General features: G+C 34.4%; 1 protein-coding gene across 7 annotated transcripts in view; it reads right to left on the reverse strand.

Moving 5' to 3' along the window:
- The window catches only part of CCDC171 (coiled-coil domain containing 171), a 317,640-nt gene that overhangs the window by 125,790 nt on the left and 164,404 nt on the right, over positions 1–27,446 (reverse strand). For all 7 annotated transcript variants that reach the window (XM_061132151.1, XM_061132152.1, XM_061132154.1 and 4 more), the window contains one exon: positions 1,514–1,659. In XM_061132151.1, the coding sequence (XP_060988134.1) occupies positions 1,514–1,659 (146 nt within the window). The remainder of the gene's footprint in view (positions 1–1,513; positions 1,660–27,446) is intronic.

Consider the following 27,446-nt stretch of genomic DNA (forward strand, 5'->3'; position numbering starts at 1 on the left):
GCTGAAAACAAAATTTTAATCATGAATTACAAATTTAAAACTGTAAATAATGTATTAGCTCTCCAAATTTCAAATTAGCTTTTTTAGTGTTATTAAGAATATGTGCCCATGGTCACAGATCTCAGACACGACAAATTCCTGAATTACCAGTAGTATTGTGAAGATGCAATATGAATCTAGAGGTTTTATAATCTTGTTTTCATTAATCTTAGAATTTTCAATGCTCTAAGACATACTAAAAATTACCCATGCTAAGATTCTCATTTGACATGAGAAAACCAACTGAAAAATGACAGCAAAAACTGATTCAGTCAGACTTATATTTTTAAAAAATGACAATTACATATACCCAATATGGTAGGACAGTGTTATAGATCTTTATAATTATTCAAATATGTACTGGTGGGTATTCAAACATGCCAATATCGTGGCGCTGTGTAAACTCATTTTTTTCATTATGTGTGAGCAATATCCCAAGCCAACTGACAAAGCTGTGGATATTCTAGGATTGCAAACTGCTTGTTTTGTGATTTAGTTTATAGACTACATTCATATTTCATGCTATGCTTAAGAACAGAGTTTGTCTCCAAACATTTTTAAGTTGTATTTACATATTTGTAAAAATATATATATACACATACACACATGTGTATACCTGTGTGTTGCATACTTGCAAGTACAGGAATCAAGAATTTTTCAAATTTAGAAACAGTGAGTGTATTAAAATTAGATGTTTCTTTAATCTATAAATAGATTTTCTTTAAGTCATGCAGTTTGTAAAAAGGGTTGTCTTAAAGTACTCCATGAAATTTGATGTGGGGAACAAATAAAAATACCCAAGAGAACTGTTCAGTTTGAACTTCACAGTGTATGTGAACTTGATTACCTGGTAAAACGAAAAACACTCCTATCACATTTACATGGTTGCCCACTCTGAAAACTGCCTATTTTTCTCTATTTAACATATTTGAATATACAGCCATAAAATTAAAAGAATTTTCCATGATCAGTATGCTTTTATTGCACTTAAAAAATGCTATAATATACATGTTGATTATATACTAACATTTCTTTATGAAAATATGACTTGCAATATTAGAATATTATAATATATGCAGAAGCAAATTTGGAAGGCAATGGGACAGAAAGGGTTGACAAATATATGATACGGAAACGACTCAAAACTTTAGAATAAAGTGTCTTATAGGTTAAGAGTCATATGTTAGTGAAAATCTGGTTTCAAACAAGTTAACACTACAACAGAGCCTAAAATATACAACATCAGCAGTTATACAGAAACTTATTCTTTTCTAAGGTTTCTCAATAAAATATACATTTAGTATGTTGAGTTAAGAGTTTTCTCTTTTTGAGGATATATCAGAGAATTTCAAAGAGAGACAGCTGTACTTTTGTTTTCTAACACTGTATTATCCAGGGCTAAAACCCAGAGCATGAAAGTAAGAATTGATCTTTTGTCTGTTTTAAGTGATCTCCCCAAGGTCCAAATGCTCACTTGGCTGCCATGCGGAGGGCACTCTCTGCATCATGGATGTTCTCCTCCAGTCGACGCTTGTCCTGCTCCAGCTGGGTAAGATGTCTATTGAGCTGACGCAGAGATTGATCTTTTCTTCTCAGCTCCATCTTTGCCTCGGAGAGACTCTGCAAGCAGACAGAAAACAGAGTTACTTGTCAGCCCCGATAATTAACTTCAATTTATGCCATAGGCTATTAAACAAAGAAAGATACGGACTGACTGAGAAGTAGACTTGGGTCATTACACATCAAGGTTTAACAAATTTTTGGCAAAAATTTTACATACGTGCTAAATAGAAATGATAGAAGTGAGAAGGTTCGGAAAAATGTTTAGCTGCAAAATACAACTCTATTTTATTTTTTAAAATACTACAAGGCGAATGCATTCTTTTCTTGGTAAAAATATCTGATTATTAAAAACCTCAGGTTACATTTTCCTTTAATGACAAAAAATAAAGATCTCAATGGAAAACGCACATGAAATTTAGAATCTGTGCAAGAACTATCATATGGCCAAAGTGTGTGTGTGACTGAGAGCAAAGTGGATTAGGATACCAATAAGAGAATGGGGAACCCAAGATTTAAAACCATCACTGCTATCTTTATAAATGCATCTGTAACAGATTGCTATATACATCTCGGTGAAAGAACAAACTGGATTCCAAAATAAAATTTACTCATTTCCCATTAAAAAAAAACTCTCATGTCAGAGATAACACAAACCTGATCAACATTTCAACAGAGAGTTATAAATAATACTTGCATTTGTTATTATAAAAACAGTCCATAAATATTTTCCTAGTCAGAGAAGTACAAAATTTGTTGATTGATGTTTGTTTTTGCTATGTGCTTTAATCTGAAATATTCACTTAGGACAAGTTTCAAGATACAAGAGTACAACTTCATCTTGGAACTAAGGCTAAAGGTTTTAGAAACTTGTAAGTTAAAGGAGCATTTTCTTATTTTAAACTCTAGGATGTAAAACAATATAGGGATCAGAGGATCTCTTAGCACTGAAAATCTGCTCATTCCTCTGCCTATGAAATTTCTAGAATATGAGCTTATCAACCAATTTTTCCATTAAGTTTGTTGGACACTGAGCTATATAATTGAATGTATACACATATTTTTGCTTTTTTCTAAGAGTTTAGCCACACATTAACATTCACAACCATGCTTCAAATACCCAGTAAAGAACAACCAAAATGCAGTAATTTCATGTTTAAAACTGTTCTAATAGTGTTATTTTAATGCACTCACAATAAAATAAAAAACCCAAGCTGCCTGCATGGGGCTAAAACAATTAATTCACTCTATAAACACTGTGAATTGGAAGCAAAACCAATAAGGTATTTTTAAACGCTAAAAAAAAATTTTAATTCAGTATTTTACTTTTCAAACAGTCAAGCTGCATGCTGTCAGACAAATACAAGTCATAAACTAAAAATAAGCAAACTATGATTACTTTTTAGACATTATGTTTTATTTAAAATCTTTAGTAGTAACAGATCTTCAAGAATATCCCACTTTGGAAGTAGTCACTGATTCAAGCCAACTTTAAAAAGACAACAAAAAAGAAATTTGAAAAGCCGTGCTAAACCTACTTAGTCTGTGCCAATGTTAAGATAAGGCACTGAAGTATCATGAGATTTCTTTCTTTAAAAAAATAAAACCCACTTGAGTCCTTTTAAAGTCAATATTTCTGACATCTCTCAGGTAATAAAAAAAAATGCTATTTTTCAGATGTGAAGATAAAATTAATGATCCACCACCAGTTACACATAAAGCTTGAGTTCTTTTTCCAACTGAAATAATAGAATGTGCCAATCCATTCAAATTCTCTTGCTCAGTAATTCTTATGACTAGAGGTGTATATTTGTGAGGGACGTTCAGGATATTGATTCCAGTCTTGTCCAGAGTGAAGCTCACTGGTCCAATCTAAGGGAACCCATGACCTTAAAATCACTATAAAACCACACTTGACTTTTCAGCAATTCTATGATACCCTTCCAAAGAAGATATAACTCATGGAATTAGAATCTCCACTGTATATCTAAATCTACCAGTTTCCATTAGCTTTCATCTCCTTCTCTCAGGTGCAAGGTCAGGGAGCCACCAAAGTCTCCTAAAGCTCGCACTACGTCAGAGGTACAGCTGAATAGTTTACTCTAAGACTAAACCTACAGACAACAAACAAAAAATGGCAGAAATAAAGTGGTATGAATCATACTTCTTTAGTGTAAAAATGAAGAGATAACGGTTTTTGAAAAGAGAATAATTGTTTATATAACTTATGGACACAGGAGTCTCATTTTAAAGAGCTGAGGAAGATCACAATGCAGTAGTATGTCTTTTTACTAATATCCACATTTTTGCCTTTGATGGCAAAAGTAGAATCCTTAAAAACCCTAACACTGAGCTTGTAAAAAAGAAAAACATATGTATATGTGTGTGTACATATATATATATGACATACACGTATGTATTTACACCATTTATAAAATATATTATAGATACATATAAAGTTTGAAGTTCAGCTTTTCTTTACTCCTGTTCAGATTTATCTAATTAAAACCCATGATAAACTTCACAGACTCTAATATTTCCAACCGAAGGACTCAAACCAAGAAGGTGTGCCTCTGGGCAGCAAGGCAACAATGATAAGCAGCAGGTTAGCCACTAATTTCTCTACCGGGTAGATTGTGAAAGTGTGATGTTCTGATATCCAAGAAACTGTTCAGGAGAGAATAGGATAAATCAAGTTTAATAACTCTGCTCCTAATTGTTCCCCCAATGCTCAACTCTAATTATGTGGAGAACTCTCTTGACTGTCGCCTGATATTAAGTTGTTGGAGGCTGAGCCTGGAACAGCAAGATAATCAATAAACATTTAGTGGGGAGAAGAATGAAGATCCTGTTAAGCAGTGGGAACCTGCAGCACCCAAAGCCCTTCTGCTCATGAGAAAACCTATGGGACAACCATCGTGATTGCAAAGCAATAATCCAAAGCACTGTTTTTAGGCCTTGAGGCCTTTAGGCAACAGTACATTTGAGGAAAAGAGGTTAACACGGTCACCCTAATTACAGCCCACTTTCACATACTTCATATATAAGCGAAGACAAGCCAATTAGGTAGAAAGGAAGATAAGGGAAGTTTTATTTGTATACTAATTAAACCCCTGATGAAATTAAAGGAAAAACATACAGCTCTGTAATTGTGTCTGAGAAAGGTCACTTCAGGTTCAGTTATCAGAACAGCACAGCCTTGAGATATTTCACTTAATCCACAATACAGCCCTCATTTTGTACTCAGGTCTTAATATTTACCAAAAAAAAGAAAAGAAAAATTCAAAGCCTGATACTGCATTTATCTTTAAACTACGTTGTGAACAATTTTAGCTATTAGAAAGTTAATGCTAAATATAACAAAAGTTTAAAAGGAAGAATGTCACCTAGACAAGAACCAATGCTGCAATATTATTTATCAAACATTCTGAGTTTTCACTTTAAACCCAAAGTGTTTTAAAGCAACTATTTACAACAGAATCCAAAGCTGACTGTATTTCAAAAGCTATTATGCAAGATATTTATTGTATTTCTTTTAAGATAATGATGCCATTGCTCACGTATACCTCTCATAGTCCAGAGGGAAAAGCCAATGCTTTCACTAAAATACTATTATAAGATATTTTTATATCTAGCTATTTTCCTCAGATGGTGATGAAAAGCGATGTGTCACTAATGAAAGATGGCAGGGTAAGTATGGATACCAACGAAGTAGTTAAATACAGAGAAAGCTTAGGGGCAGAATATAGGAGAGATGTGAATATTAAAATACCAACATGTTTTTTAAAAGTCTGTTTTCTTATCTACAGTTTCTGAAGTTTCTATAATCAAAGTGTTACCACTAAATAAGAACACAAATCATTTTCTTAAGTCATACATAATCTCATACTTACTTCTAAAGTTCTAAACATTTATTACACTTAACAATTTTTAAAAAATTAATTGTGAATATAAATTGAAATTCTACTACTTTGCATCTATGAAAACATTTTATACAGTGGAATGTTTAATACCATCTTTATTGAGATATAATTCACAAGCCACATAATTCACACTTTTAAAGTGCAAAATTAAGTGGGTTTTATCATATTAACAAAGTTGTGCAACCATCACCAATGGAGGTCTTTTTTGAAGAGAAGTTCTTTAAAAAAAAAAAAAAAACTTATCAAAACAATAGGGCAACCTAAATATAGTATATCTCATTACCTCACAGCTAGCTCTAATTTTAAATGACACAAGATATACAGAGTTTAAATTTTGTTCATTAACAGTTTCAAAAGTATAACATTTATAACACGAATTCCCTGAATTAGAATACTTGATTAATAAATGTGGTATTTAGTACAAAAGTTAGTTACCTGAAAGAATGTACAAAAATCTCCAACTATTATTCCTGGATGTTAAGGGAATCATCTAACATAGCTCTTTCTCATAAGTACACTACTGTACTGCCTTAGACCATTACGCCAGCTATGAAGACCAAGCCCCAGGAGATTTCACTTTCATAGATTTTCTTTTGTCTAATGGGAAATATCTATGGATCCACATTTCTACAAACTAAAAGCTAATGGCTTTTTCAATTTGGTAGAAAAGTTAGCCATACAAAATGTAAGACCAGACAACAACACAAGTGTTAAAAAGAACAAAGCTACATTTCCTAGGTAAAGAAAAGAACATCTGTAACATTTTTTTCTAAAATTGTACTACTGTCCCACTGTAATTTTGGAATAAACATTCCTAGATTTGTGATGAGTTAGGTAAAATATCTCAAGGCATTAAAACTCATGTTGGAAAAAGAAACAGCACCGTCTTCTGCCCTACCATTATAATATGACCACAAGAAAATCATATTAATCCAGAATTAGTTAGCTGTTGGGTGGGTCAAACTATGCAGACTGCCACAAAAAGTATAAATTTAAAATGATACAACCACCAGATTTATAATTGGGTACACAAGTTAGGGATGAAACTAAAGAATGACATATTTTATAATAAAGCTTGAAAATCTGTGAGATAAGCAACTAGAGAATTTACAATAAGTATATAATAGTAAAAGATGTTGGTATGTAGTAAAATTAATATATGAATAAATTTTAGTTTGGGTATTCTACATTTTATATGGATAATTTGTATTAAAAGTTCTGCAATTTTAAGTTATCTTCTTAAGAACATTATCTTCTAATATTTTCTAATAATAAACTGATGCAAAACATAGGTGATGTTAATAAACCAAAGCTAAAGATCAAATAACTTACCCACTTTGGGAACAAATAAATAATAGCCCTTATTAGAACTCACATGTCTAATAAGACACAGATGTCAAAGTGTCCTATAAACTGTAAAAGGCTACATAAATTTAATATGCATAATTAATATAACACTTAGACTTCTACATGTAGTGTTATTACACAGTCTTCTTTAAATCTCTCTATAGCAACTTATGAGTTTCTATTTTAATTTTACATCATCATCCTTTACACACAAGCATTATATAAACATTCATAAATTGTTTAAAGTAAGTATTTCTATCACACTTGAAAAAGGTAAAATAACATCAACAAAAAGATGTAAAAAAGTCACTTTAATAGAAGACCATATGGTAGATGATTTTCAAAAAATGGAGCAGACAAGCAGTGAAAATTCACCTTCAAAATTTCAAAGTATGCTATAACGTTTTGCTGTATGCTTTATGATTATTGGCACCACATTTTCACATGTTCCTTTGAAAACATCCTCCTAAATTCCGTCAGTGTAAAAGGAAAAAAGTTAATCCTGTCCAGTAAACTCACTGAAAATGATCAGTAGTAAAATATAGTGGAAAGGAAAAGAACCTCATAAAAGTGTTCAAAACATATTTAACACCATTTGTTCCATGCCTCACAGAGTACTACAAAACTCTGGGAGACGAAGTGTGTTAGATAATGAGGTAAACTGGTAGAGAAATTGTTAAAAGACACTTTAAATGACAAAAAAAAAAAAGGAGGATAATAAAGAGAATTACGAGAGCCCTCTCAACTGGAAAATACACTCAGAAAAGCAGAGGCAAGTGGCAGCTAGATTTATTGTGACGCACAGCATGTAAGCAGTAACGTGGCAGTAATGTCTTCTCAGAATATAAAACAAACTGCTCTTGGCCGCACGACAGACCTTAGGAGACAGAAACTAGCTGCAGGTAACAACCACCATGATGCTGCTCTAATAAAACCAACTCTTACACGGCCTCTATGTTGTCCCAGTGAATAGCTAATAAATAAAGGGATGGAATACAGTAAGTCCTTCTGTTAGATTTTATCAGCTATGGACTGCTCAGCAGGTTTTAAAGACTTCACCCAGTTGACAGTCCTTAGTTACGTGGAGGTCCAAAACTTTGCAGAATTCCCTAGCAATATTTTAAATGAGCCAAGCTATGAATTAGGTTGCAGGAAAATATCATTTAGAAATTAAATACTGCTTTTAAATCATTTGGGAATTACCTAAAACAAATGTCTACTAAGAATTGAGAAATATGAATAATTTATAAGGAGCTTCATATGGTTGAATTTCTGACACTTAAAAAGAACTTACTGTCAGAAGAATTTTTCAATTTCAAGAATTCTTTTTGTGATGTAATTGAATAGGACAGACAAATCCTATACAATAATTAAAATATCTTCATATTAATATGTTTATTGTACTACAAAATTTAAATGACTATCTTGCTGAATATGTTTTATATTAAATAATATTAATAAAAGTAAATCCAATATCAGCTGAGTAAAATTTAATTATTTAAGAGAATGTGAAGGTCAAGTTTAAATCAGAAAAATAAACTTAGGTTCTTTTACATTTAAATGTAGATAAGACAAAGTCTGAGTTTTTTTCTTAAGAAAATTTATTCATCAGGTGAATTTTTTTATATGAGATTTCACCACTGATTTCTATCTTCATTTTAGAGATATATTCACAGGGGAAAATTCTGAACTACAAACCTTTCCTACATTTCCTGATCTGAGCATTCCACCTTTGTACGAAGGCACTAGGTCTGTTCTTGAACCATGCCTATCATATTAGAAGTGTGCAATAAATGTTTGCTATTTTAACTTACTTCACCCAAATCCTAGGGGAAAAAACAGCTGGAGTGACAACTGAAACATATTATCATTATCACACAAGCATTTTATAGTTATATTAACTCAATTGATTCTTCCTAGTCCAGTGAGATAGATCACATTATCACATCTACTTTACATGCAAGGAAAGTAAGAATCAGAAAAGTTAAGTTATGTTCCCAAGATCATGTAACTACTAGCTGGGTTTACACCAAAAGTGAGCCCAAGTCTTCTAAATCTAAACCCTTACTCTTGTTTTCAGCTGAGGTAACACTGGTTTATAACTTCATATGTTTCATGTGTACAATCTTTTATGAAGATGTCCATATACACTGCAGCATGCTCACAACCCAAAGCTTTGTTTCTATCCATCACCATGAAGTTGACTCCCTTCACCCATTTCATCCCCTCCCACTTCCCTTCCCCTGTCATAACTAGTACTGTGTTCTCTGCATCTGTGTATCTAAAACCCTATTCTTCATCCTGCACCACAATATTAGTAACCATCTCTCTATATTTTCCATAAAAATCCACTAACTGGGAATTCCCCACAGAAAGAGAAAACTAGTATTTCACCTATGTGTCAATTTCTTGGTAAGGTCAGTAAGGCATTTCAATCTATTTAAATGGCTGCTTTCTATTTATATTGAAACAAATTCCAATAAGGGCATTAGTGTTATACAATGGCACTGCTTCAACATTAAAAATCCAAGTATGCACAATTCAAGATCCCCTCTGAGAAAGTGAGATCACTGTCATCACTTATGTACTAATGAAATAAGAAAGAAATATTTGCATAGTAAGGATAAATTATGCAGCATGTTAACACAGTACATAATTTTATATAATTCGAAACCACACTGGGCTGTTGCTTTTTTATTTTCACCTTTTAAAAAGAAAAGGAGTATCTCTGTCGCTTTCCTTGACAAGTTAGCATCAGCAATGAACTTTTCCTGCAGATCTTGAAGTCTGGTTAACCAGCACATACCTCAACTTTTAAAATAGTTATTAAAGGAACTCCACACTCTCACAACAGTATACGAAGCTCTATAATCTCAGTACTTGTATCTAAATCCTGTTAAGGAGATTTTAATTCCTCTGTAAAAAGTCATCTATGCATCTAATTTAACCGAAAATACCACCTTTAAAACACTGTTACCATACAGACTACATTATTCTGTTACAGTAGCAGAAGAATTAGTAATTAGTACTGAAATTTGTTAATCTAAGATATGAAAGTAGAGTTGTATTTGACTTAAAACCATTCCATTATATTTACTCTGAAAAGGAGAGGGGAGAGAAGATGGGGGAAAGGAAGAGAACTGAGAGATGGAGACCAGGAATTCAATACCACAGTTCTGACACTGCGCCAAGTCACTAACATTTATTTACAGCAAACCTGTAATAGGAATATATTTTCTCTATTTATTAATTTACATTTCATACTGCTGGTTTTGAACTCTGACTCGGTGTAATCTAGGCGCCTTACTTCAACTCTGTGCCTCAGTTTCCTCATTTGCAAAACAGGAATAATAGTAAAATTTACTTCATAGAGTTGTATTATATTTATTCATGTGAATAAGTGAAGTGAGTGAAGTCGCTCAGTCATGTCAGACTTTTCGCGACCCCATGGACTGTAGCCTACCAGGATCCTCAGTCCAAGGAATTTTCCAGGCAAGAATACTGGAGTGGGTTAAGCCGATGGCAACTACAGTAAAACCTGCTGTTTCACCTGGTTGCCCTCACTGCTCAAATATCTCTACTACTGCAAACACTCTAACTAGGAGGTAGAAGTGAGAGTGGGTCCCCTGTATAAAAAAATGTACCTTCATCGAATTTGGCCCTCGAATGTAAAACCACCTCTTCCTCTGGTGTCTAACTGAAGAAATGGTAACAGTCCAACAAGGAAGAAAACCCAGCTGTTTGGAGTTTGTCTAGAATATGGCATCTCTAGTTTGGCCCCTCCAGAAAAGACTTTTCAAAGAAATAAAAACAAATAAGAACAGTTTATTGTATTGAATACTCTGAAAGGAATTTAAGAAATGAAACAGCTTAATTATTTTTCCACTATTAACTTCGAATATTCCATTAGATTTCCCTGAGGAATTCTTAAAGATGCTTTTGACCATATAAGATTTTTGCTTTGTAGGCTGATCCTAACACCTAAGCAAAACACAGGATGTGACTCTACTGTATTTACTTCGTCATTCAAGATACAGTTATTATACGTCTATCCATGCTAAGGCTGTAAATACTAGTAGTAATAGCAATAATAATAGCTAACACTTTCTGAATAGTTACTTATGCCAGACATTAACACAATCAGCCCTCATAACAACTCTCTTAAGTAAATTTTATTATTCCTATTTTACAAGTGAGGAAACTGAGGCAGAGTTGAAGTAAGGTGCCTAGATTACACAGAGCCAGAGAGTTCAAAACCAGCAGTATGATATGTAAATTTATAAATAGAGAAAATATACTCCTCTTGGCAAGGACTTCCTATCTAAAAAGATGTAGTTTAAAAAGTATCTTGTATTAAAGCTAGGTGACCAGTGTCATGAAGTGCATCCTCAGTAGAATAATATGGCATGTTCTGAGAAATCCTAGAGGTAACTTCAGTCTGAAGATAAGGAGCTATTGAGAATGACAGGAGAAAAGATGAGAAAGGTACATACAGGCCAGATACGGTCAGAAAATTAGACTTTTCCTTGCAAATGATTTTTATAAGTATTCCACAGAGTTGCATCAGTACATCTTGTGGGGAACACTTGAATTAGCGAACTCCCAAACCGCAAACTTCTTTCAACCAGAATTTGCTTTACTGTTCACTATGAGCTTTTGTACAATTCCCAGCCATGCAGCAGCGTTCTCTGATCTCTGTCTCGGGGATCATACACAAAAACTCTAACTGCCAAATCAGAATGAATACAAGAGATCATTCTGGCCATGTTGCAACCATTCATTCACATCTTCAGTTGGACTCTAATAAAGTTTTAATAAGATTTCACCTTTGAGAATCAAGATTCACTGATACGCTAGATAAAAAGGGATTTTAGAAAGAACTGGTTTGTGACAGATCATTTTCCTTAGCATTATCTGAAATTCACTTTTACACTACTCAAGCAGAGTACATATTATTTACTTGATATAAATGAAGCATCCTAGCCAAATATTTTCTATTTCTACTAATAATCACATGAAATCCTATATGTTTTTTGAATCATATAACAGAGAACCATAAGCTTTGTGTCATAGAGATGTATGATGAAAAGAATCTACTACTGAACTTAGCAATTTTTTAAGGAGAAATACACCATTTAGTCTATAATTTCAAACAATTTTTTTAGACTTTTACCAATAACACATTGGTTATATATGTTGAGTCACTCTGGAGAAAAAAGGTTAGAAAAAAGTTACCACTGGCAATAACCATTAAGGTTTCTAAATAACTAGAAGAGTAAGTACCAGCTCTCTCATTCTGATGCAGTTCAGTTCAGTTCAGTCGCTCAGTCGTGTCCAACTCTTTGCGACCCCATGAATTGCAGCACGCCAGGCCTCCCTGTGATTAATGAACTACAAAAGTTAGTTTTTAACATATCCCCATGAAATAGAAAAATTTTAATCCCACTTCACTCTATTAATTATAGAAAAAGAGACTGAGACTGAATAACACACAGGCTGCTAAAATAAAAATGAAAGTTCACTTCTGAAAACAACCACAGTTTTAGCAACAGTTAGTAAATTCAAACAAAGTACTAGGAAAAAGCAGTCAGATAGATGGACCCAAGCCTCAGTACAATTTCTTGAGAAACTGTACTTAGGAAAACTTGTGTCTGTGTTTTGGAAGTAATGGTTGGAAATATTTATATATATATATATATATAAATCATCTGAGGAAGTAACTTAATATAGCAAAGCACTGTTTTGCTCGAGCTTTGCTTCAAATGGAATTTTCCTGTGTGAGGATATGCATGTATGTACACACATGTATATATACATACTCAATGAATAGTACCATTTTGATTATAAAGGTTTTCCCATAACATCAGTATGGTTTACAATTCTGGTCCCTCTGTAACCAACCCATTCACTTGAAAAGAAAAACACACAGCTACTCTATCCTTCTAAATGAGCGAGATCACCATCTAGTGGTAACTCCTTGAAAAGGCAGGCATAAGGTTTCTGGAGCCTAGAAAATGTTTCATAAAACATAGAAGATCCTCTGAGAAGGAAATGGCTGGCTACCCACTCCAGTATTCTTGCCTGGAGAATTTCACAGACAGAGGAGCGTGGCAGTCCATGGGGTTGCAGAGTCAGACACAGCTGAGTGACCAAAACTTAATAGTCTAGAACATTCAAGTTTATTTAAAGAAAGAATAATACACTGAACAATCTTTTTATACGAATAAAAACTCTAAGCAACAAAAAAAAGTGCCAACGAGACATACGGCTCCCTGTTTTCAACTGTCTTAACAAACTAGAGTAAACCAGTTACAGATATCAAACTGTAAGGTTATGCAAAATTTGATCAATATGGCTAACAAGAAAACAGATTCTTTATCTTCTCTGTATTTTATAAAGCTTGAAAAATTAGTTATTGTAACTGATTGTATTTGTTCCACCTTCTTGAGGGGGAAGTATACTCTCCTGTCTCACTGAGATCTGGCTTCATCATGAAATTGATGGAGCCTCTTCTGGCAAGGTTATATATTCCTTGTCTTCTCAGAATCAAGAGTGCCCAAGCTTCTTTCTTTGGCTAATGAAATGTGGGCAGAATTTAAAACAGTGTTGCTTCAGGACACCAAAAGCGTATAACGTAGAGGCTGCTCTGTCAGCCTCACTCATAAAGTGATGAACCCATGATGCAGAAGCACAGCTAATCCATGATGAGTGTGTACATGTGAGAAGCTGCCTATCATAAGGCCACTGAAGTTTTGGAGTCATTTGTTACTGCAACATTACACACAATATACTGACTGATACAATTTTATTCCCACATGTGACAATTTACTCTAGGAATTAGACAGCTATGAAATCATCTGTGGATACTTTAGAAAATCAGTTTCAAGTCTGATTAGATCTTCAGAAGAAACTAATTGTAACTACATATTAAAACCAGAGCAAGTCATTTGATATTTTTGGCAGTATAAAGATATGATAAATGTAAACCACTATCTTACAGAAAAATATTGAGTCTATGCACTATAAATCAAAATAAATTTATCTATAGTTATAATTCATGAAAACAGTTTTCTTCCAAAGCCTTTCATAACTTATATATGCATATTTTAATTGATATTTTCATTCTAAAAACTCTAATAAGAAAATATGTCAAAAAAAAAATATGTCTAAGCAATTCTCTGTTCTCTTTCTTTCCTGTCTGAAAAATAAGTTAGATTTTTGACATTTTAAAATGACCATAATATATTTCTAAATTTTAAAATGTGGTATTATAATACTATAAAACATGATACCATATTTTTAATACACATATATGATAGACATATTAACATGATGTAAATATACTCATTAAATTTTTGAAAGGTATACATCAAAATGGTAATAGAATTACTCTTATTTTCCTTTTTTTTCTTATATTTTCCATTATTTTCAACATAATATATATAAACAAACCAAACAAAAAAACACAACTGACACAATTCTCTTAAGATTAGCTTTCAACATGAAATCTTAGTTTAAATTTATATACAGGATATCATAACAATAGTAATTCAAATTGATTTTTTAATGTGCTCTACTCAACAAAGGGTAGGAAATTACTCAGTTATATAGCTACATAACCCTTTATAGAATGGTCAAAATATCTATATATAGATGGATACATGTAATATACAGTTAAATTTAATCACTATCATTTATACAACCCCTTAAGAAAGAAGGTTTCAATGATTTGTTTTCCTTCCAGAAAATAAGCACTAATAGCCTTAGTATTTCTTAAGCTAACAGTCACATCATAATTCTTCCATCTGATTCAAGGGATTTTGTCAAACCCCCCTGATAATTAAAGTTGCCTCTTTTTAAGGCTTTTAGCCATGGTACAGCATAGAAGTCCTAAATACACATTCTCTACTGATAAACAATTTTCTAAATTTCACAAGGACTCTATGTCTGTTCTATGCCACAAGACTTAGATCAGAAAAACAAATGATTTCTGTTTCTACCACATAAGTACACTTGATGATTCTGGTTCACTTTGATACTCTGCCTTTACTCCTGAAATAAGATAAAACCACTATAGAGGTGTTGCTGTTTCATCAATCACAGTGATTTTACTTAGTTGGTACTCTTAACAATAATCATGGTAAAGTACATACACTTCCTTAACAACATTTTGGAACTTGGGATGGTTTTCATTATCAGAAGACAAAACTGAAAAATATGTTTTACTCTTTATAGTTTCAGGCATCCTAATTTTATAGAAGTTAATACTACCTTATTTATTCTTCTGGAATTAAAACATAGAAAATAACACTTGCACACATTCCCTAAGATAGAAGCACTAAAAAGTCATTCACTAGGTAACCCTTTAACTGTGAAAACATTAAGATAAAATTCTAATTTTCAAATTAGTAAGCCCTGGTATTTTCTGAAATAGCATGTTGAATTAGTGTTGTAACGGTAAAATATTACTAAACTTCCAAATAAAACTTGAGCATATTGTTTCCTACAAACAGAAAGGCATGATTTAGAACATAGAGGTAAAATCACCTCTAAAATGAGTTAAACACTGTCACCTAATCATGTTACAAATATAAACATACAATTAGGTAATTTTCTCACAGTCTGAGACATTTTAATTTATGCTCACTCTATTATAAATGTAATATTCTAAAGTTGGTTACTATAAATGAACACAGTTAAATATTTCCCAAACAAAGCCATGACTAAGTCTCAGATTAATGAAAACTAAAATTAACACTTTCAGACAGTAAATAAATTTTGATTAGCTCTTTAAATTATAATGTACTCTTTAATAATTTAAAAACTGGCCTCCTAAAACAACAAATAAAAGTATTTTCATAGTAAACCACAGAATACTTATAATTAGTATATGGTTGGTGTCATTGCTATAGTGTACTCAAAGCAAACAATATTTACAGAGAAAAGTCTTTCTTCCTTTTTTTAATTGGTAGAAAATCATTTTGCAATGTTCTGTTGGTTTCTGCTCTACAACAATGTGAATCAGTCATAATTACATATATATCTTCTCCCTGGTAAGCCTGGCCCCCATCCTCAAATCCCTCCCTTCTAGGTCATCACAGAGTACCAGGTTAGGCTCCCTGTCACATAGCAACTTCTCACTATTTCACACGTGATAGTGTATATATATCAGTGTTACCTTCTCAATTCATCCCACCCTCACCTTCCCCCGTTGCGTCCACAAGTCTGTTCTCTACTAGGCTCATCAGTACCATTTTTCTAAATTCTACATATATGCGTTAATATGTGATACTTGTTTTTCTCTTTCTGATTTACTTCACTCTGTTTAAGAGGCTCTAGGTTCATCCATTCACTAAAATTAACTCAGTTGGGAGAAAAGTCTTACTGTTATTAACATCATTATTAATCAACATCTCTGGGCTCAGTCCTTGTACTACCAGTTACTAGCTTGGCAACCTGGGATTAGTTAAATTCTCTGTGCCTTGGTTTCCTCATCTGTTAATTATGGATAATAATATTTATCTCAAAAATTATTTTAATAATAGGTGAAATATTATCTGCACATTACTTAGCAGAGTTCTGAGAAACTAATATCTAATTCAGCAACAAATGCTAATAAAATTTAAACAGTTCCTGAAACCACAGTCCACAAAGGATGTTTATAAAATTACAGAGAACCCCCTCCATAGTTAACAATAAAATAAACCACTGAGCAAATACAAGTTATAAGTTTATAAAAGTGCATTTTATAATACATAAAGTATCTTGAACCTAGTATCAATTCAATTAATCATAGAAGAAATTATTTAAAGAAAGTAAAGACTCTCATTTAACATGGCAAAAATCAACTTCAGTCATTATGTATTTTATGCGGCATAATATAAATGAGTATCATTTACAAAATTCCAAATAGTTTACATATACTTGAAAATGCTGACTTTCAGACTGAAATGTATATTTCAGACTAAAATTTAACTTCATTTAAGGACAGAGTGCCAAGAGATCAAATGCCAGTCACAACTGAATAAGGTCTAATTAGAGGAGAAAGAGATTTGACTTGTACATCACTTGAGAAGAGGTTTCAACATGCAAACGCCCACTGTAGACTTCTGGGGCCTTTCTATGGTGTTGCACAACTGAAAGCTTAAAAAATAAAATATTTTTAGATTTCAACTATAGTGAAAAGGAAATGGAGATCATAGGGATATTACATTAAGATAAAAAGTAAAGGCACCCAAAGGAAAATTCCTTGTAAGCAGAGCTTCTTCACAGAAAGTAAGACAAACAAAGAGGAGGCCAGGGCAGGGGACAAAAGAGAAATCAAACCCCAAATACTCAAACAGCCTCTAACTCGAAGGGACTTTAATATTGCAACAAAACCAGAGAAAGACAGAAACCAAGAAAAATCATACACACTGATATTTAGGCTACCAGGAAAAATATGATTTCAAACATTTTCTTAAAAGGCAGTTTTGTAGGCCTATTGATTCTTCTTGTGCATTTCAAGGTAAAGTAGTTACTTTGTAGTCGACTCAATAATGTAACAAAGATCTCTTAGGAATCTGGATTTAACAAGAACCCTCTCTATTTTTGAAAGAAAATCTAAAGACGAGTTAACAGCTCAAACTAACTGGAATAAATGGTATGCGAGTACATGTGCTTAGCATGCAATCTACTTATGCAATAATCCCATTCTTCTTCCAAAGCCTAAGTCAATAAATCTTTCCTACTGCACTGTAAATTCCAAGGTCATGGACAAAGATGTTTATTAGTATAATTACAATGTAGAAATAATACCATTAAGCCTCCAGTTCCAGGTTTCATAAGTTAATAGAAATAGAAGATTAAGAAAGTGTCAAGTGTGGTTTTACTTCTTAGACACTAAAAATACTCCTAGTGAGGTGCCTTTCTTTTACATGACCTAACTTCTAGTTTCATTTTCATTTGATCTTTGAAGCTGCTAATATATCTTAAAGTACTTACAAAATACAGTTCTGTGATCATAAAAATTAAGAGATGGCCTTAAGAAAAGTTGAGGGAGAGAGCCAAAATTGGTAAATGGCTCAAAGGAATTCATTTATGATATGATGAATCACTCAAATTTAAATAAATTCAACAAGGTCTCTATGTTCAATTTCTAAATACATAAGATTCTACATAATTCTTTATTTTTGTGGGGCTTGAAAGTTTATTTTATTTTTTCATTTTTTAAATTTATTCTTTAATTGAAGGATAATTGCTTTACAGAATTTTGTTGTTTTCTGTCAAGCATCAACATGAAGGAGTCTACATAATTTTAAACAGTGTTTTCAATCTATCTTTCTAGGACTGCAAAAATGCACAATACTAATTGATTCTTGATTGTCTTCCAATATCCAATGGCTTCATTTTCTACTCCCAATAAATAATAAGCAGAGAATCAGTAGTTCAGAGAGAAAAGTTTCTGATATCATGGCCAAAGACTCTAAGTACATGGTTTCATGTGAGAAAGAGAATAAAATTAAAGAAGAATATCTCCACCCTAGTGTCTACACTTTCTATTATAATGGACTTTATTGTCTTTAGAATTGATTGGAAAGATTTGGTAGTTGTTTGGGGGGTTGTTTCGTTTGGGGGGAAATCTCATTTTTTAAAATGCTTTCTGTCTAATAAAGCAGCAAACAATAGTACAGAACTTAAGAGAATAAACATCACTTTCTTCTGTCACTGGAATAACATATGAATTATTGACTATAGAGGTTGTTTACATACACCCTGTGTATAATGTATATGAAACAGTTAAAGCTGAAGTAAATCTCAACAGGCCATCCAGATCTGGTTATCTTTCAAGTCTTACTTCTCAGAACTTTTCACCACCATAGAAACAGACAACAATTCTTGTAAGAATATTTAGTTTAAACCAGATATTCACTTAATGTCTTAGTCACCTATGAAAGTATAAAAACTATTTCAAAGAGCATTCCAACAAGGGATTTTCTGTACCAGTTGTATCACTGCTCAAGGGCCAAAAACTTAGTCAAATCTCAGCAACACAACAGAATACCAACTTCTCTACCAAAGACGACAGATAAGTTTATTCTCCTTAATCTTCACATACTTCCCCACTCTCACTCATTCAGGAATAAGCTTTTCATATTTGCTACCATTATGACACAGAGCTCTTTCATAGAGTTTTAACATAGTTCTTATACATATACATAGTTTTAACATATATAGGATGAATCTCTTGTATAGCAAATTTTGCAGTCTTCTCAGTGAGAGGGAAAACACACGGTAAACAGATTAATAGCTATTTAACTTTTAGATAATTTAGACCTTAAAATTAGTAACTAACTTTCACGGTACCCTATTTACCCAATCTCACATCCTCAGATCTTTCATCTCTTTCTTCTTATCTTCTCATTCTCTCTCATCTCTATGTATTTTCAGAATCACAGCCTTCCATTCAGACATACCTACGTGGTCTTCTTTTTTTTAAACTTCACTTTATCAGAATCTTCCTTCAGGTTATCATATATCATTTTTTCTTTTTGTCATTGTTAATTCCCCAAAAGTAAAAATCTGTACCTACTACATTCATTGTCCATTTACACAGCAAATGTAATAGAAGAGTAGGGATTTTTAAAGCCAACAAATCTAAATACAAATTCCTACTTTAATATTTACTTGCTAAGGAACTTTGGTCAAATTACTAACATCCCTGAGTTTTATTTTCCTAATCTGCAAAACAAGAAATCATGCTACTTATATAATGGGTTGCTATAAGCATTGAATGTGATAATATATTTGAAGTGTCTAGCAAAGAACCAGACACAATTATCACTCAATAGATAAAGTCTGAAGTCTGGTTTCTGGTTCCACCACTGTTGTAGCCAAGGCAGGACTCCATGTGTCGGTGTCCACCTTCCAGCCTCTTTCACATGCCAATCAAGAGGGAGAAAGCTCACTTATAAACTAAGGATATATAAATCCTGGTGAATCTTTCTTCAAATAAACAGAAGCTAATTTTCTGACATATTTTTAGAGAAGAGTAAAATAATCTTACAGACAGAAACAGTTTTACTGAAAACCTTAATTCTCTGACAACAAATGGCTTTTACACATATTACCATTCAGGCTTCTTTAGCACCTTCTGTCTCTGTGCTGGCCCTGTCTACTCTGCACTATACGTAAGTGTACACTTACCTGTTCTCTCCCAGTAAACTGAGATGTACCTGGGAACAGGAGCAGCTATTCATTGAAAAAACTTTTTCCTTTGAAAAATATCTTCTCTTAATGAGTTGCTACTTATAATCTAAGCCTAGGGCTTCCCTGCTAGCTCAATGTAAAGAATCTGCCTGCCAATGCAGAAGACACGGGTTCAATCCCTGATCCAGGAAGATTCTACATGCTCCAGAGCAACTACCAAAACTACTGAGCCTGTGCTCTAAAGCCCAGGAGGCACAACTACTGAGCTCACGCGTTGCAACTACTGAAGCCCGTGCGTCCTAGGGCCTGGGCTCTGCAACAAGAGAAGCTACCTCAATGAGAAGCCTGTGCACTGCAACTACAGAGTTGTCCCTGCTCTCCACAACTAGAGAAAAGCCCGTGCAGGAAAGAAAACCCAGCACAGTCAAAAATAAATCAATAAAATTATTCTTTTTAAATCTAAGCCTATACAGAGATATTTTCAACACTGATTCAAACTTACTACACACTATTTCTGGGCATTTGACACCGTTGGAAGTGTTTTCAATGAAACTATTCATATACAACTCATTTGAAAGTGAAAGTGTTAATCACTCAGTCCTATCTGACTCTTTGCAACCCCATGGGCTATAGTCCCCGAAAGGCTCCTCTGCCAGTGGAAATCTCCAGGCAAGATCATTGAAGTGGGCAGACATTCCCTTCTCCAGGGGATCTTCCCAACCTAGGGATCGAATCCCCTTTTTAGGTCCTGTTTTTCTATACCTCTTTTTCTTATTGCCTTCCAAATTTAGATCTCCCCTACAGGTGTCTGCTCTTCCTTTCAAATCTTCCAAGATATTTCATCTACTCCTTACCTCTTTCACCATACTTTACAACAACTACCAATTATATATTTCCTCAAATTTATGATCATTTTATTTCATCAATTATGATCAAATTAAATAAAACCAAAATGTGAAATCAAAATCTTTCTTGCATTCCCCAAACTGATCCCTCATCCTATCTCTTTACGGTAGAAATATTATTAATCTTACAAAGCAAAATATTAATTCATCCTTTATTCCTCTCCATTCTATAGCCTCTATATTCACTCTGTTAAGAAGCTCTACCATTGAAGATTTCTAACAAAGAAAAGTTCTCATCTCAGATTTTAAGTGGGTAATAAGAAATAACAAAGTTAGTCCTTTTCCCTCACTCTGGCCCAGAGAAAAGCAGATCATGTATGGAGAATTCTAACATTAATTGGTCAGGTATAGCTTACAAGGAGAAAAGCCTACTCAGCTACAACAATTTGGATACGTGAAACTAGAGGTTTCACAACTAGAGTATCACAAGATTTTTAAACCCAAAAGGTTTCTTCAATCTACAACAAAACTTAAGACACTCTCACCCAACTAGCTTAATCAGATTAAACATTCACACTAAACAAGGAGCAAGAAAGATAATATCAGACATATGCTAACTTTTAATGAGTATAAGCAAAGATATAGCATACTCCCAGGTATATATGAACACATTTTCAAACTTAAATGAAATGAAATATTTCTATAGAAATACATAGTCAGGCAACTGATTCACGAAGGCTCAAAGTCCAGTTCAAAACGACATTTCCTCTCCCTGTGAAAACTCTGTTTTAGGAAAAAGTATCAATAAAAAACAATAAAAAGGGAGACTGGCTATCTATAGAAGAAAAATTTCAAAAGATATATATGAAAAGCAAAAACAGCTGGAAAAAAATGATTGCAGTAGAGGAAGCTTCAGCCTAGAGTCTAAGTGTAAGATGACTACAGAAAAGAGGGGAGGTGGTGCTCTACAAACTGAAAGAGACTAAAGATGTGAAAACGCAAGGTACAATACAGGGCACGGGCAAGTCCGGGGGCAGAAGACAGAAATCAGGTGAAAGACGACACTCAAAATAATCAACCACACCCATATGCCCCTCCCCTAAACAGGCAGACTCCTCTGTATACAGACATCTACCAGCAAGGAAAACATAAATTCATTCCATAAAACAAACCAAAACCAAATAAGATTTGAGCTCTCGAAGAGAGAAAAAGGCAGCTAGGTATGAGTGAGAGTTCCACAGAACAAAGACCAATATCTGCATTTGGGGGTCACCCAGCCTAACAGCCAGCTCACAGCCCATTCACTCTAAAGGAAAGCCAGCCAGCCATCAAGGCTTGTCTCTGTACAAAGAGCTCCTAATTAACTTCTTTTTCTTCATCTGTAAGTGTGAATGACCAAACAAGTCTTACCATAAATTTGAGAAAAGCCTAGGTTCCAGTTTCTAAGGCTACATAACAAAGGACTCCAAACTGCAGTGGTGTAAAGCAATTTATTAGGCTCATGCATTCTGGGATCAGGAAATAAAACAGGGCACAGCAAGGACTGCAGGCTCTGCTCCCTGATAACTGGGGCCTTGGCAGAAGGCTGCGGTGTGAAATCATCTGAAGGCTCATTCCCATGTCTGGCCGTGGCTGCTGGCTTCTTGAAGGAGAAGTTGGCTGGAGCTGTTGGCTGAAAGCAGCCCTACATAGTATAGCACGTGACCTGGACCTCCTCAGAGAATGATGGCAAGATTCCAACGGAGAACGCTGAGAGAGCCCGGAGAGAGATGACAGTGAGAGGCGAGAGTGAGCAGCCCAGAGCCGGGCTGCCTCCCGTGACCTGGGTCTGCAAGCCCTGCAGGGTCACTCTGCCCTTGTCACGCAGTTGTGTCCAACTCTTTATGACCCTGCGGACTGTACCCTGCCAGGCTCCTCTGTCCATGGACTTTTCCAGGCAAGAATACAGGGGATCTTCTTGACCCAGGGATCAAACACTCATCTCACACGCCTCCTGCATTGGCAGGCAGATCCTTAACCACTGCACCACCTTGGAAGCCCCTTGTTCTACCCACAGGGACAGCCAAAAGCGCCACACAACTTCAGACAGGGAAGTAGACTTCACTTCTTAATATGAGAGTAGAAAGTTCAGGAAGCATTTGTGGGACCAGAAATACCACTGTGGCCATTTGGGAAAAACACAATCATCCACACCTCCAACATGAAAGAAAGAGCAATAGAAACAAATGGAAAAAAAAAAAATATATATATATATATATTAAATAATAAAGAGCTCAGGAGAAAGAAATCTTAAAAAATTGTTTATTGCCTATTAAAACACACAATTTAAAAAAAATACCAATTTAAGAAAATACAGAAACTATATTTCTAAAAAGATGGTACAAAAAGAGAACCAGGGAAATAAAGCAATTCTGAGAAATTAAAAATATGATACCAACATAAAATATTTAAATAGAAAAATTAAGACAAACTTATAGGCTGTGCCTGAATCTAAAATGTAACGAGAACATAGAAATTAAATTATAAGAACCACAAAGGATCAAGTCAGGATATTTGACTTCTGACAGACTAACAGATGTCCCAGAAAGAGAAAAGAGGAAAAAGCAGGAGGAAATGAGAATGTATTCTGAAGCATATATTAAGTATTATTGTACAGGGTAGAAATGTTACTGCTCTGAGGCTCACCATCTACCTCATTTCGGTACCCTCCTATCATCACTACTGAACTGAACTTCAAATAGTCTAAATTATAAACACTCAAGTTGAAGAAAAGTATTTGAAAGCTAAATAGCTGCAGATTAAGACACTTCTAGAATTATTCCAATTTCCATTTGTAGCTATTTTCACCAATTCTCTTTTTTAAAAAATCTCTCATAGAGAGAAAATAAAATTCCCCAAACTCTGAAAGAAAATGTATATCGGAAATAGAATAGACTAGGGTTGGGCAGACCCTGATTTCATATTCTGAGTCCAAAATCTACAAATATGTGACTCTTGGAAAATGTGTTCATAACTCTGATCCTTAGTTCATTTTATATTCATAATTTATATTTATGTATTCTATGTTATCTTTCCAGGTAACTGCAAAGATTACAGAAAATACGTACAAAGGATCTAATCCATAGGAGTTACAAGTGTGATTTAAAATCCTCATGGAAATCCAAAGGTGTGAGAGTCACATTCCCACTTGCCTACATCAGAGAAACACGCTCTGAACTAAAATCGGGATTGCCGCCCACCACCCACCACTGCCTAGTCTCATCGACTCCTTATCTGTACTTCCAGTTACCAATTATGGGATTGAAGTTCTTAAGGCAGAAGGCTGTAGCAATATGAATTCTGCAAACATGAGGCAAATCAATGGGTCTTATTTCTAATCCTGTGAATTAGAAAAAATATTTTCATCTGAGATTCAATCAGTAAGTGGAAGAAGAAGAAAAGCTGGGGTGATTCCATTTCCTACTCCCATGCTATGAGAGGAGACACTTGGGAGAATTACATTTAAAAAAGAGAAAAAGAAAGTTCTTCCAACTTTCCTCTAAGTATGTGGTATGTGCGTTAGTCGCTCAGTCATGTCCAACTCTTTGCGACCCGGTAGACTGTAGACCACCAGGCTCCTCTGTCTATGGGATTCTCCAGGCCAGAACAGTGGAGTGGATTGCGATTTCCTTCTCCAGGGGATCGTCCCAACCCAGGCACTGAACCCGGATCTCCCGCGTTGCAGGCAGATTCTTTACCATCTGAGGCACCCAGGAATCCATTAAGTATAGTAAATGAATTGTGTACTAAGTTGCTTCAGTTGTGTCTGAATCTTTGTGACCTCATGGACTATAGCCCGCCAGGCTCCTCTATCCATGGGATTCTCCAGGTAAGAATACTGGAGTGAGTTGCCATTTTCTCCTCCAGGGGCTCTTCCTGCCCGGAGTTAGAACCCGCATCTCTTACATCTCCTGCATTGGCAGGCAGGTTTTTTTTACCACTAGCGGGACCTCAGAAGGAAATGGATTTCCACAATCCAGTTCTGAGAAGCCAAGAGGAAAGGAAATACTTTAACAGCAGACTGGCCTCAAGTCTCAAAGCCACATGGATTAATGACCATCTCACAATAATACTGTGAGCCAAGATGGGATTCAAACAACGATTTGGCCACTAGGAGCTATCAGAGTCAATTTGTTATTCCAGTGGGCTTTTTTTCAATTTTTTATTTTGTGTTGGGGTATAGCTGACTAATAATATTGTGATAGTTTCAGGTGAGCAGAATTGAGGGGATAACAGATACATGTATATATTGTTATTTTAGTTGCTAAGTCATATCTGACTCTTTGCCACCCCAAAGACTATAACCCGTCAGGTTCCTCTGTCCATGAGAATTCCCAGGCAAGAAACACTGCAGTGGGTTGCCATTTTCTTTTCCAGGGGATCTTCCTGACCCAGGGATCAAACCCGTGTCTCCTGCACTGGCAGGTGGGTTCTGTAACACTGGGCCACCTGGAAAGCCCCAGAGTAAATTAAAAGGAACCATTCCAATCAAGGTGCAATGATGAGTCTGGGAACAAATAGTAAACAATCAGAAAGATACCTAATTGTACACAGATATTCATTTCTTAAAGAGTTTATATGACAGAAATCAGCCAGCTTCCTGCATGAACTTTGCTCTGTTCTACTATTTCAGTAAAAGATTTTACTTAATTGCAAAAAAAAAAAAAATAGAAAAAAAAGAAAATCTGTGAAATCTAGATCTTACTAAGGCACAGGCTTTGTAAATTCAGACCATAAGATCATGTGAATAAAAGTACTTGCCAAAACCCAGGGGCAGCACACACCTTCCAACTTAGGGTGAACTGACCTTAAGGGCAAAAAGTCAGTAGAAGACTGAACACGCAAATGACAAAGACCACACCCAAAACATGTCCTAGAACAGGTTTTTAACAATATACAGTCCTAAATACATTCAGATATACATACATGTATAGCTTATATATTTACATAGAAAAGTAATATATAGAAGTAGAAATATATAACCATACACAAAATTGTTACATTGATAAACTGCATTTATATCTACTTAATATATATAACATACATATAACAAAATATATAAATACACAATTAAATATATATGCAATTTACACATAAATGAAATACATACACACCTGAAGTATTATAATTTATTTTTATAAAGTGTACAACTGTATAGTGCACACGTGCATGCTCAGTCACATCTGACTCTTTGTGATCTCATGGACTGCAGCCCGCCAGGCTCCTCTGTCCATGGGAATCTCTAGGCAAGCATACTGGAGTAGGTTGCCAAGCCCTCCTTCAGGGGATCTTCCCCTTCCAGGGATCAAACCCATGTCTCCTGCATCTAATGCATTGAAGGCAGATTCTTTACCCACTGAGACACCGGGGAAGCTCACAATTGTATAGTATATATATGTATATACATATAACAGAGTATGTGTATATATGTATACATGAATATGAGTGAGAATATAGAAGCCCATATAGTATTTTTTATATATTAAAATGGGACTTTTGAAATTAAATTGTACAATTTCTTCTTATAAAGCTCGAGAGAATTTTCTCTTCTATGTAGCCTAATTCAGAGTATGATTAAGAGGACTGATAAGGGAAAGTAAGATTCATTACTTCTGAATTTTCCTTAAGTAGGCAACATATGACAGGTGACAGGAATATGCATGTTTTCAAGTGTAGAAGTAATAATGTCTGTTCAAAAACTAACAAGAATGAATTTGTGAAAAGGCAAATAATTTTCACTCTGTCATGGAAAACAGTCTTATAATACACCAAAAAAACATACAGTACTTATCAACTTACCCAGTAAATAGGTATGAAGCAAGCGTTCTATATTTCTAAAATATATTAAAATTTTATGTTGTCACAAATTAGTAGGATAATTTATCAACAGTAATACTCTTTAAACCTATTAATGTCCCAAAGAGAAGGCTTTCAAGCAATATTAATAAATGTATTCTGTTCTCTATAAAGCAACTTCAGTATGTATATTGACAAATTCTCTGCAGATATGTTTCTTCATATATAAAATTTAAACAATAATAGTTATCTCTGAACATTTGTAACTGTTAAATAAAATAATATGAAGTGCCTCACAATATATCTAACTGAAGTATGTGCTCAGAAATGTTAGTTCTTCCTCTTTCCTAAAACTACACTACAAATTGGAGAAGGAAATGGCAACCCACTCCAGTATTCTTGCCTGGAGAACCCCATGGACAGAGGAGCCTTGTGGGCTACAGTCCGTGGGGTCGCAAGAGTCGGACATGACGTAGCAACTAAACCACCACCACCACTACCACACTACAAGTAGCAAATTACCTTCACACAGAACTATGTGAACAAGAAACATCTGTGTGGGGGGAAATTCACTGTTCCTCTTTATGCTCAGTGCAAAACAAAACAATATATCATTTCTTATTTGCCAAACTGGCCAAGGTTCCTAGTTTTGATTTGCTGTTACTTGTGTTTTCACAATAATATGTACTGACACCCAAAGCCAATGAGG

The sequence above is a fragment of the Dama dama genome, chromosome 29 (assembly GCF_033118175.1).
Source record: "Dama dama isolate Ldn47 chromosome 29, ASM3311817v1, whole genome shotgun sequence".
NCBI lineage: Eukaryota > Metazoa > Chordata > Mammalia > Artiodactyla > Cervidae > Dama > Dama dama.